The sequence below is a fragment of the Podarcis filfolensis genome (genome assembly GCF_964270895.1).
Source record: "Podarcis filfolensis genome assembly, chromosome: 8".
Classification (NCBI taxonomy): Eukaryota; Metazoa; Chordata; class Lepidosauria; order Squamata; family Lacertidae; genus Podarcis; species Podarcis filfolensis.
The window spans coordinates 23757102-23770653 of record NC_139611.1 but is presented as its reverse complement, the minus strand read 5'-3'; the positions used below and the strand labels follow the sequence as shown (position 1 = coordinate 23770653).

At 47.4% G+C, this 13552-nt stretch overlaps 1 protein-coding gene across 12 annotated transcripts in view; it reads right to left on the bottom strand.

Moving 5' to 3' along the window:
* Positions 1 to 13552, bottom strand: part of EPHB2 (EPH receptor B2) — a 115014-nt gene that overhangs the window by 63598 nt on the left and 37864 nt on the right. For all 12 annotated transcript variants that reach the window (XM_083628554.1, XM_083628558.1, XM_083628559.1 and 9 more), the window contains exon 3: positions 10945 to 11629. In XM_083628554.1, the coding sequence (XP_083484680.1) occupies positions 10945 to 11629 (685 nt within the window). The remainder of the gene's footprint in view (positions 1 to 10944; positions 11630 to 13552) is intronic.

Sequence of the window (13552 nt, the reverse complement as noted above, 5' to 3'; positions counted from 1 at the left end):
ACACATATCGGAAACCACAAATTGACAATTTTTTTGACCAAAAAAAGTGGGGCAACCAGTTGCTGAACACTTTAATTCTGAGAGCCACAGCCTCTTGGACTCATCAATAAATGCTACAGTCATGCCAAAAGGGAGATCTTGTGGATGAACATGCCTGACACTTTAACAGCACATGACCGCAACCTACAGCATCACTTAGCATTCCCACTCTCAAAATGCCACCTTGGAAACAACATTATTTGCACCTGAGCAATTGTCGAAGGCAGAAGCCGAAATGTTTTACTGAATGGATATGAAATTTCTGATACATGCAAACAATCAGAGTCTGCACGCTAGCACGCCGCATGTGACGGATATCGTAAGAACAGCCCTTCTGGATCAGACCAATGGCCCACCTAGTCCAGCCTCCTGTTCTCACAGTGGCCAGCCAGATGTTTTAATAGGAAACCCGCAAGCAGAAGCAGAGCGCAAAAGTCCTCTCCCCTCCTGTGTCTTCCAGCAACTGACATTCGGAAACATTACTGGCTCTGGCCAAGCAGGCAGAGAAAAGTTGTCCTAGCTAGTAGCCATTATCCTCCGCAATTCTGTCCAGGCCTATTTTAAAGCCAGTCAGGTTGGTGGCCATCACTGTCTCTTGTGGGAGACAGTTCCATAGTTTAACTTATGTGCTGTGTAAAGAAATACTTTATTTTCTTTGCCCTGAATCTTCCAGCGTTCAGAGTCATTGGATGGCCCTGAGGTCCAGTCTCTCACATCTAGTTTGTCCCTGAAAGACCTGGAGTCAGTCTTACTTCCACTCTGCCCCATCTGGATTTTTTGCATACAGTCTACCCTAAAATCCTCATTTTATAGGCAAAAGACACCATCTTTTCAAAGGCTCTACACACACCAGCCAGCTTGTAGCCTGTTTGGAGCCTGTTCCGCTGTCAAACAGCTCTTACGGTCAGGAAGTTCTCCCTGTGGTTTAGTCGGAAGCTCCTTCCTTGCTGTTTGAATCCATTGGTTCGGGTCCTGCTCTCTGGAGCAGCAGAAAACAAGGTTGCTGCATCTTCCATGGGGCAGCAATTGGGCTATTTGAAAATGGCTGCTCTATCACTTCTCAGCCTTCCCTTCTCCAGGCTAAATATACTCAACTTCTTCCACCATTCTTCATAAGGCTTGGTTTACAGACCCTTGATAATCTTGTTCACCCTCTTCTGCACATAGCTGTCAACTTTTCCCCTTTCTTGCGAGGAATCCTATTCAGAATAAGGGAATTTCCCTTAAAAAATGGGAAACGTTGACAGCTATGCTTCTGCACACATTTCAGCTTCTTAATATCCTCCTTAATTTGTGCTGACCAGAACTGGACACAGAGCCACCCTCTGACTCAAAGGGCTCCATCAGAGATGCTGCAGTGCTTGAGCATCTTAACTTAAGCTGGCAACTGGGACAGGACCTGCTGCTCCTCAGTGAGGCCCAGTTCAAGGCTAGCTGTCACTGAAGCAACATTAGAGCTCAGTGTGGTTCAGACGCAGGAATATCCTACCAAGATGTTTTAAGCAGAGTTGTTAAAGATGGAACTGGCAAGTTTTCCCTACATGCAGAGAACTAGGAGAGAGGAACAGAAGTGGGGGTGGGGAGGAAAAAAACCTATCCCAGATCTTCTTCCTGTGTGGGAAAGGGGTGTGTGTGGATGTGAAGTGCCTTTCTGCCACAGCCTGACATCCTGCAAGGGGCAGGAGGCCAGCAGCCAACACAACCAGCCAATCGTGCCAGCCATGCCAGTGGGGCACAGATTCCAGCTGCCTAAAGTGGTTTCTATGGCAACGGGCTCAGTGCTCACAGCGGGGCTTAGGAAATGCAGTCAGACAGAGACACACATACACAAAACAGAGAGCTGCTGAAAGCCGGTTGGAGGGGCATCTGCAAAAAAACGAGGCAGGAGAAGAGCGCAAGGCCCGGCTGGCCTAGGGAGGCTTTGACCTCCAATGAAGGAAAGCCCACAACCTGTTAAAAGCCCAGCAGAAGGCAGAGAGGACTCCTGCCAGACCTCTACTGGCAAGGAGTTCCACAGGACACTAAAGGCTTAGTCCCTGGTAAAGACCAACTGAGACTCAAGGACAGCGGGGAAGCACAAAAAGGGGAGATTTCAGTGTTCAAGGAATCAGGTGAAATTTAAGGTACTTTGGCCCCAAGTTGTTTGAAAGGTTATGGGGTGTTGCTATTTAAAAAAAAACAAAACTTGTGCAACTTTTATTTACTATTACTTGCTCAATTTGGGTCGTGCCCCCCTTCAGAAATTCTGAATATTCTGACTTAAGTTTGCCAATAACCACACACAACAAAATAATGCACGGATGCATGCATTCATGGCAATCCATCACTCCTCCCATGACCCTATGACCTTCTTTTATGGAGATTCATAAATGGAGATGCCCACAGAAAGAAAGAAAGTTAGAAAAGCAGTTTCAGTTTAGAGAAAACACACAACTCATCATCATCATCATCATCATCATAAATAAAGATGCCTGGCAGTCTACTCTGCCATTCTATTCTGGCAGTCGGTCAATAACACACTGCTAAAATGAGGCTGCTGAAATCTAGGTTATAACAAGCAATGATTCTCAGGTTAATTCGCAAAGCCCTAAATCACCTTCTGCAAAAATTGGATATGTGCAGCTGCAGGTTGTGGTTCTAGGCTTCCACTGGGCTGAGGGACCTTAGTTCACCTGCTTCACCTGCCTCAGGTTTGCTCCCTGGTGGCTCCAGCTAAAACAGGGCCCCTCTGTCCATTGTAGGACCCCAGTTCCCACCAACCCCAAGTTAGCACAGCCAGTGGTTAGGGATGATGAGAGCTGAAGTCCAACAGCACCCGGAGAGCAGCACATTTCGCAACCCTGAGTTAAAAAGGGTCCGAGGCTTTGGAGAGCTGCTCCTAACCATCTTAATCAATACTGGGATAGACGACAATGATAGAATCAGAAAATCTTAAGGGTCCCCAATGTTCATCTAGTCCAACCCCTTGTGATGCAGGAATCACAGTCACTGCTGCTAATGCAATTTCAGGATGAGCACTTTTGCCAATTAATGTACTTTCACCTCCCTGGCAAATTTTGAATATTGTATCGTGTAAGTAGCTTTGAGACAGCTTGTGTGGTAAGCAATGGATAAGTGTAAGCAATAGTGACAACAGAGTTGCATACAACTAGGATTTCGTCAAAGCAGTCCTCCTGAAATCCACTGGAACCAGGTTAGGCATGTGCATTGATTTAAGTGTGTCTGCTTCAAGTAGGACTAGCTCTGGCTAAAAGGTAAAGGGACCCCTGACCATTAGGTCCAGTCGTGATCGACTCTGGGGTTGCAGCGCTCATCTCGCTTTATTGGCTGAGGGAGCCAGCGTACAGCTTCTGGGTCATGTGGCCAGCATGACTAAGCCGCTTCTGGCGAACCAGAGCAGCGCATGGAAACGCCAGAGCAGTACCTATTTATCTACTTGCACTTTGACATGCTTTCAAACTGCTAGGTTGGCAGGAGCAGGGACCGAGCAATGGGAGCTCACCCCGTCACGGGGATTCGAACCGCCGACCTTCTGATCGGCAAGCCCTAGGCTCTGTGGTTTAACCCAAAGCGCCACCCGCGTCCCATCTATTTATTTAGCTCTGGCTACAACACAATAAATAGATGGACAAATTGTATCCATCTTGGTGTAAATAAAGGTTTCCACATTACAACATTATAGCTAAACTTCTTTCTGGCTTTTATTCCCAGGGCCTGATACAAATCCTGAGCATTGTAGGGCGCGTGCAATTTGAGGTTGGGTGGGAGACAGCCGCATAGGCAAGAAAACCTCTCTCTTTTACAAACAGACAAACCCCGAATAGCCATGCAAATACACGCACAATTGTGCAGGTGCTCCCGGTTTCTCACACATTAAATATGTAAATATTTCAGACAAGGTTACAAGGGAAGGGAAGGTGCTGCACTGGCTTCAGCAAAAGCCAGGAGCTCCCCCTGCTACAACCCCAGCCTACATTCTCTCCTCATCTAAGAGGGAGGAAATATAAAACTCAACCCCAAGCCTTTGGTTTTATTCCAAGGCGAACCTCGTGGTTTCTCCCTCCGCTTTGTGGGTTGTTCTGCAGTCTTGCAGTTTGCTGCTCAGTAAATTTCCACTGCAACATTTAAACTCAAGTTTTGTTAGTTAGTTTTTAAAGCACAGACACGCACAGCCTAGCTAAGGTAAGCATCTACTTCTGCCCATCCATCAAGTTTGTGGATAAATACAATGGTTGGCCTTCTTTTCCTGAGATTTCTATTTACATCCAGGGTTGCAAGCATGGTGGCATCCAGTTGCTCTGGATTTCGACTTCCTTCAGCCCTTACTTCCACAACCAATAGCCAGGGACGATGGGAGTTGTAGTCCAAAACTTCTAGAGAATGCCACGTCGGTGATCCCGGACTTACAGAGTTTAAGGAAGCTCTCAGGCAATGCTGTGCCAAAAATTGCACCCTCCCAGCTTGGCGAGCATTCTCCATCGATTGATTAGGAAAGAGGTGCATTCAGGAATTATCAAAACAGAGAGAAAATATTTTAAATAAAAAAAGAAGCCATAGAGGCCTGAACTGGAGTGTGCTCTCAATCCAGGGCCCAGACCAAATAAAGACAAGCATTTTTTTTTCTAAGCAGGAAGTTGGCATTGGGCCCCACATCTGAGACAGGGAGCATGGGTTGTCTCCAGCTAAGTTCAGTACAGACCCACTGAACCTGAGTGAGCCATGTCCATTAACTTCAGTGGATGTACTCAGAGTAGGAATCACATTGGACACAATCACAAGTTCTGGATCAAGACCCTGTGGCTGCTTTGGGATCCACATAAAAGCAGCTGGTTTGAGGATGCTCTCTCTCTCCACACACATAATGTGACAAACATTATGCATAATATTAAAGATGCATTTTGTTCCCGACTCTCCCCATCATCCAAACCAGCTGAAAACAGAACGGAAAGTTTAAGAGCCAGCAAGGGAGGCCTGCGGGGAACCAAGAATCAGCAATCTTGTAAGAAGCAATAAGAAAAACCAAAGAATGACTCACAACTAATAAATAAGACTTCCAGGAGTCAGGGAGGGGGGCTGTGCATGTGTTTTTAAAAACCATTTAGTAGTCTCTCATTGTTTCCAAATGTATTTAACGGAGCCTGCTTCTTTCTTCTCCTCTTGCTGCTCAGTAACTGAGGGTTTTCCTTCCACCCCGCAAAAGTGGCAGGTCGACATGAAAGACCCCCTCTGTCACAGAGGACTGAACACGGGGGCAAAGCAAAGCAGAGATTCCTGCTTTGGGAAGTGAAAAGTGGTTCACATATTTTTAAAATGGTGTGTGTGTGTGTGTGTGTGTGTGTGTGTGTGTGTGTGTGTGTGTCTTTTAGGGTAAACAGCCCAGACCTCCGCCTTATGCAGCAAGGGTGAGTTTTAATCTTCTCCACAAGTGGGTTCTGCAAGACCATCTTGCAGCATGACCTTATTTCCTACCACAGTGCTGCTCAAAGCGGTGGTGGACCACCACTGCTACAGAGAATATTGAGTTTTCTATGTACTAACTCCTCTGTGATGCAAGCTGGGGGTGGGGGGTTGAATGGGCAATGGGCAGTAGCTCCTTGAATAGAGACTGGGGTCAACATAAGTCCCATAAGATGTTGTTAGACTCCCATCAGCCCCCAGCCAGAAAATCCAATGGCCAGGGATGATAGCTCAGGGTTGATAGATCACACACGGAGAGAGGATGTAGTTCAGCAGCAATAGAATCATAGATTTGTTATTGGAAGGGAATGAGGAGCATCATCTAGTCCAATCTCCTGCAGTGCTGGAATCACATCGAAAGAATCCCTGCCAGAGGACTATTCTTATTCTTATTCTAATTTATGTACCGCCCTATACCCAGAGGCCTCAGGGCGGTGCACTGAAAAGATCAACATAAAAACCAAAATATATACAATAAAAATAACAACCCCCCCCCAAAAGAGCCACATTTTAAAAGGGCATTGGGTAGGACTATCCAATGAAGGCGAACCCACCACCTTCTGAGGGAGTCCATTCCACTGTGAAACAACTCTGACTGTCAGAAAGTTCTTCCTCATATTTAGTTAGAATCTCCTTTCTTGGAATTTGAATCCATTGGTTTGGGTCCTACCCTCTGGAGCAGCAAAAAGCAAGTATGCTCCATTCACCATGTGACAGCCCTTTGGATATTTGAAGACTACTATCATTTCATCTCTCAGTCTTCACTTCTCCAGGCTGAGCATACCCAACTCCTTCAACCATTCCTCAGAAGGCTTGGCTTCCAGACCCTTGATCATCTTGGTCACCCTCCTCTGCACACGTTCCAGCTTGTCAATGCCCTTCATAATTTGTGGTACCCAAAAATGGACATAGGACTCCAGGTGTGGTCTGACCACGGTGGAATAGAGTAGGACTATGACTTCCCTTGAGCTGGACACTATGATTCCATTGATGCAGCCCAGAATTCCATTGCCCATTGCCAGTCAAGGCAGATGATACTGAGCTCGGTGGATCAATGCTCCGTATAAGGCAGTTACCCATGCTCATACATCCTCTCCCATTCAACATTGCACAGAAGGAAGAGAGATGTGAAGTGCACATCGTGTTGCAGGGCTGCAGAAGTGAAAGCCCTTGGTGCTTGCCGAAAAATCTTCCCTCGACACCACCGTTAAAGGTACAGGAGCCCCATTCTGCATTTGCAACACACACACACACACACACACACACACACACACACACACACACACAGTGCATCCAACCCTTCTGAGTCTTTTTTATCTCTTGTGCTGCTGCAAAGCTTTGGTCTCCACCCGCTACTCTCTCATTGGTGCCTGGACTGCGATGCTGATAATAGAGGCGGCTCTGTGTGGCTGTGGCGGGGGTGGGAGGGAGGAGGAAGCCTTCTGTGTGCGTGTGCGCGAGGGACACAAAAGCACCCGCAGCTGTGTGTTTGCAAACAAGGCGGCCGAGCCGGGAGAGGGCCTGAAAGCAGTAATTGTCTTTAATTAAAGGAGCTGGGAGCTATCTTAGGCGGCGACAAAAGGCTGCGAAGCAACTCTGCCGCTCAGCGCTGCTGCGGATGGGTGTTCGCAGCAAGGCGGGGAGCGGAGGTGGGCCGCCCACCCCCTACAAACACAAACACACACACACACCAAAGGGGCCCAGAGGGAAGAAACCCCCTTCCTTCAAGGCTGGCCGAGTCTCCCAGAAGGCAGACCACCCCAGCGCTTGGCAACTCAGGTCTGATGCCTGCCAAGCCATTCCCTGGGGGCCTTTTGGGCATTCCTGAACAGGGAGAAGCACCCTGAATGAGGGCTGCAGCCAAAACCTGAGCTGGCCATGATCAGAGTCCAGGGACCTGCCTCTTCAGCCAGTAGTGAGGGATTGCAGGCCCAGTTGAATGTGGTCCTCCAAGCCTTTCCATCTGGCCCTTGGGACTCTGTCCAGGCCGTGCCTCTTGTTGGCCTTGATCTATGACCTCCTCAAGTGCCTGGCTGGAAGATGTCCTTAATGACTCTGGCTTACGTACATAGAGGTGTGTCTGTCTCCCTGTATTGTCTGTGTCTCTCTGTGTGTTTGTGTGTAAACCTCTGAATTCTTTCATGTCTAGAATGCACCCTATAGTATAAAGGTAAGAATCTCATCTGCTGCATATGGCCACTGCAAGGTTGCCCACTCATGAATGCCACCCTTGGGCCAAAGGAGGCTCCCTACCCTTCCCTGGACTTGACCACCAGCATCCAGACTGACAGGCAGCGCCAAAAATTATGGGATGGCTGTTTGACACATGAACCGGAGTGGCAACAACACAGAACTGCTTCTCAAGAGACAAGGTAAAAGTAAGGTAAAGGACCCCTGGATGGTGAAGTCCAGGCAAAGGCAACTACGGGGTTGCGGTTCTCATCTCGCTTTCAGACCGAGGGAGCCGGTGTTTGTCCACAGACAGCTTTCCGGGTCATGTGGCCAGCATGACTAAACCGCTTCTGGTGCAACAGAACACTATGGCGGAAACGAGACCGCATGGAAACACCGTTTACCTTCCCGCCACAGTGGTACTTATTTATCTCCTTGCAGTGGTGTGCTTTTAAACTGCTTGGCTGGCAGGAGCTGGGACAGAGCAACAGGAGCTCACCCCATCAAGGGAATTCGAACTGCTGACCTTCTGATCGGCAAGCCCAAGAGGCTCAGTGGTTCAGACCACAGCACCACCCACGTCCCTATGTGGCCCCTAGAAGGCTGCCAAAGAGGCTATTTGGCCCTCAGGCTGAAAAAGACTTCGCACCCCTGGCCTAGCTGGGTGGAGGCAGTAAACTGCAATCATACCGCTTTGCTTTCTCCTTGTTGGTTGGCTTAGAAAGCAGAGGCCCCCAGGTGGTTTGCGCCTGACAGAACTATAATTCCCAGCATGCTTACCAAACTAGTTCCCAGGGTTCTTTAGTGATGTGTCTTAAATGTGCTTCAAATCTACAGTGTGTACACAGCCCATGCTGTTGAAGAGGGCATTCAGGGCCTTTACGAGTTTAAATAAAAGCAGATCCATGTGAAAACACATCGAAGGCTCAGTTAGCACACATGGCTTCCCCTAAATAATCCACCGTTGAGGAGATTCGAACCACTGACCTTCCGATCGGCAAGCCCAAGTGGCTCAGTGTTTTAGACCACAGTGCCACCCACATCCCTCCTCAAGAGACGCCTAAGCCAGGGATTGCCAAAAATCTTTCCCATAGCTTCCCTCTAACGCTTCTCCAGCTACCTTCCAAGGCTGGGGCGGGCTTTGCCATGTTCATATGGATTTATTTCCTTATACTATGTAGCATCCCACTTCATCCTACTGATGGTTCTATGGCACTGAAGATGGAATCTTTCCATTCAAGGCCTATTCAAGATGCTACTTTAACTAGCTTGCAAATCGCAAGATTTGGCGATGAATGGAAATAAACAAATGTTCAGGCAGTAATTCTGCAGCTCCTGTGCTTAAGAACTGCTTAGGACCTACCCATCCAAGCTCTGTGGCCTTCTGAGCCTCCCCGTACCCAGAAGAGCCTCCAGAACACACAACAACTTTATTGTATCTGCATGGTGTTCACTTACCAAAACACAAAATTACTGCACATCAGGTGAGTCTGTGGCACCATACTGACAAAGCGTAGAATTTAACGCTCACATAGAAATACTCAGATATGCTCAGTTCATATTATTCAGAATTGTGTGTTGTGGAGATTAAATGACAAGGGGGAGAACCATGTGGGCCACTTTGAACTCCTTGGAGAAAGAGGTGTAATATAAATGCAACAACAACACTGTTTCATCTTCTCTGAGGACATGGGTAGCCACTGAACCAAGTTCTGTATCAAGTACCTGACCACCACAAGATGAGATGGAAAGTCCCTTCTTATCCCTTATCACCCTTTTTAAATATCATTTTTATGGAGTCTCCAAAAATATTTCAAAGCATTTATCGGCATATACATTTTTTTCTCCTTGACTTCCTACCCCTCCTTTCCTGATGTTTGTTTTTTATTCCTTTTTAATAAAGTGTGCTTTATAACACACATATTTTTATTATCTAAACCCACAACAATTTAATCTTTCAATAATCCACCGCTTATATTTCAAATCATGCCTGCAACTTCATATATGGGTGATAATTTGATACATAATTCATCAGTGACCTCCATTCTTCCTTAAACACTTTGTCATTATGTCCTCTTAATCTGGCAGTTAATTTTGCTATTTCTCCATAGTCCATCAGTTTCATAAGCCATTCCTTCTTACTTGATCATCCTTTCCCTTTCCAGTTCTGTGCATACAAAAGTTCTAGCAGCTGTTGTCATGTACAGTGGTACCTCGCGTTACAAACTTAATACGTTCTGGAAGTCTGTTCTTAACCTGAACCGTTCTTAACCCGAGGTATGCATTCCCTACATAGGCTTTTCATGGCCCCAGAAGCAGATTGCGTTCATATCCCGGGGCAAAGTTCATCACCCGGGACACCTACTTCCGGATTTGTGGAGTTCGTAACCCAAAGCATTCATAAGCAGGACTGTTCGTAACCCGAGGTACCACTGTATATAAATAAGCTTGTCATCTTTCTTGGGAGCTCTGTCCCCATTATTCCAAGTAAAAAGGCTTTCGGGATTTATCAGTTAAAACATCCTTTTCAATTCATTATTTCCCATATCAATTATTTCCCAAAAGCCCTTCACCATTTCACAGGACCACCCCATGTGATAAAATGACCCTCCTGTTGGCATTTTCAGCATATACTTGCTACATTTTTGTGAGTCCTTCCTACCATCTCCCTTTGACCCAACAGCTTTTTAGTGAGCCAATTCCGAATTGCCCGTCCATCGCGAGGTGTCAGGCATGGAGAGTCCTCCCCTCCCTTCGGTAACTTCACCGATAAGCATTAACAAGCAGTTGATAGATTTATAGTCTTTTTATTACAGCGTCATGTTGGGAGCACAAATACACAGCTCTCCGCAAGGAGGGCAGTTGGCTACTCTAAATCCTCCTTCTGACTTCCACAGCATTTTGGATGCCAGTGGGAAGTTCCTCCCTCCCTCTGAATCCTTTGCTCTCTGATACATTCAGACCTCTGAGTCCGTGGTGGTGGTGGGGCTCCTCCACACTCTCCAGTGACATTTCAACTAGCTGCTCCCTCCTGTCTGGTTCTGTTGTCGTTATCTCATAACTAGATAACTCCCCGCTAAGCTGTTTAGCTCCTGTCTCTCTCTGCTTCTGAACACGCTGTGACCAAGAGTGGTGACTCTTTCCCCTCCAGTTCTCCATCTTTAGACCATTCCCTGACACGAGACGAGGCAGAGAATCCCGCTCCCGCTCCCTTTCCTTGCCCCACGCACCCACCACAAAGGAGCCACATGGACCCTTGATGGAAGGTCATCTTACCTCTGCAGACTGTCCCGTTCTCCACCGATTCGTAGCCCGCCTTGCACATGCAGCGCCCGATGGGGACCAGCCACTCCCCATCCCCGTTACAGTACAACTTGATCGGTACATCCACTTCTTCGGCATTGGGGATGCAAGTACCCCGAGCTGCTACCAGTGACGTGCTCTCGGCCCCTGAGAGCGTCTCCTGGAAAACAGCTCCGTTCTGGATAATGCGAGGGCACTTGCGGTAGAAGACGCGGACGGCGATCAAGGACATGCAGCCCCCGTAGTCCTGGAAGGCCAGGTAAAAGCCGTTCTTGGAGACGGGCCCAAAGCTGCGCACCTCGGTGTTTATCTTCATCACACGGCCCCCCAGGTCCACCTGGGAGAAGCTCTCGTCTGCTGCAATGGTGTCGACTTTCACCCAGGGGTTCTCCATCCAGGCAGGGAACGTCTTGGTTGCGGCGTCGTAGTCGGACTCGTAATAGTAGAGGTTGAAGGTCTCCTTGCAGGACCCGGGGACGTTGGGGATGCTGCTACAGTCCCGGACCGAAAACTTCATCTCCACGTGGATGCGGTGGGCGCCCCTCCTGCGGATGAACTTGGTCCTCAGCCAGTTGTTCTGGCTGGATTCAAAGACGTTGCACACCTGGTAAGTCCGAATCGTGTTCATGTTCTCATCGTAGCCACTCACTTCTTCCCACTGCAGAAGAGGAAAAGCAGAAAGTCAGAGCTCGGCACGCACAGCCCCGAAGGCGTGGGGCAAACGGACAAGGCAGCAACGCCCCAGGGTTTTAGCTGAGCAGGTTGCGTGCCTTCTCAGGGGTGTCACTAACCCTATTGCTCAACCCCCCCAGCTGCCCAAGTAGCTACAGCACCAGATGGTGAAGGGATGATAGAAAAAGAGAGAGAGAGCGATATTTTTGTTTTAACTAAAAATGCTGTAAAACAGCTACAATACACATTTTGATACAACTGAGAATACAGCACAAAGCAATTCATCGTGCGACAACAGCCGTTCCAAAGCAGCTCAAAAAACCCAGCCACGATGTTGATTAAAACCTGAGGAAATAAAGTAGTTTTTTTAAATAAATAAAAAACCCACCTGCCTATTTTATTTGAAGCAGGTGCTAGGCAAATACAGTTTCAGGACTCCACAGTTTTAATTAATTTACTTATTTTGTAAAAAATATTGAAAACCACCACTATATATATATAATATGTATATGGGTCGTGTGCGATAAAAATCATTATAGAACATTTTAAAACACACAATGCCAGAACAAAGGAATTCTCCCAAAACAGCTCAGCAAAACCAAAATGCTTTCAGCAGGAAATGGAATGTCAGGATTGCAGGTGCCTGTCTGATTTCAAAAGGAACAGTGCCCCAAAAGCGCTGGTTGCCGGTATGCTGAAAGCCTTGGTTCGCATAGAAATGGAATGAATTTGAGATGATGGTGGGAGAGTCAGGAGGGCTTCTGGAGATGACTGTGGCACTGCATAAAGGACAAGGTGGTCCTTCAAATCACCTGGTTCTAGGAATTTATACAATAGCAGTAACACCTTGAACTTAGCTGGTAACATACTGGCAGCCAATGCAAAGATTGGAGGAAATAATACTTTGCATGGCTACTCCATCCGCTCAGCTGAAAGGCAAGCAGCTATGGGCTCCTCCCCAAATTTGTTCACTCGAGCTATAACCTCTGTTACTAAGAGTTAGTGCTTGAGCTTGCTTTTTCCTCCTCCTTCCCTTCGCTTTTCCTTTTGTGCCGTGTCTCTTAGGTAGTGAGCCCAAAGGCAGGGATTGTCTTCTCACTGATCTCTGCATGCCACTGTATGAGTGGGGTAAAACACATCGTCATCAAATAATACATTTGTTAGCTAAGTAAGGACAACCTCCTGCACATTCTGTTCCTTAAAAATCCTGCGGCTGGAGGTAGAAACAAACAACATTTCCCTTTCAACCCCCTCCCCCATTGCTCCTGAATCATACAATTTAAGGCAGGGAGAGGCAACGTGGGACATATCTGGCTTGCCTCAGCTTCCCCTCTGGAACTGCTTTCATCCCTCTGCAGCCCAGAGCAACTGACACTCAGGTGAGTTACCGCATGGAAGCAGAGTGGGAATTCTCTGTGGGTTAGATATAGCCCACAGCCTAATGCTGCCTCTGGGCATCTCAACAGGGTCTAAAAAATAAATAAATGCAGAAAACATCTTCGGAGAATAATGTGGAATGAAAGCAGGTATATCCCAGAGGGAACAGCTCCTGCTCAGACGCATAAGCTGTTCTTGTCTCGTAAAAGATGAATAGTGCCTGGGAAAGTTGGCTGAGGCTGTAGGGATATAGGGATGTAGGGAAGGGATGTAACTCAGCAGCAGAGGATCTGTTTTGCATACCAAAGGTCCTGAGTTCAATCCTCGGCATCTCAAGGTCAGACTGGGAGAGACAGGGAGAAGTTGAATCCCTCAAGAGATGCTGGTGGTCAAACACAAATGACCAACATGGATCATCCGTCTGACTCAGTATAAGTCAGCTCTCCGTGTTCCTAGGGTAAAATTGCACCCCAAAGAGCTATTTCTACATGCAGTGGGGCTGCTACTCAAATCTGTATAGCAGAGGCAAGGG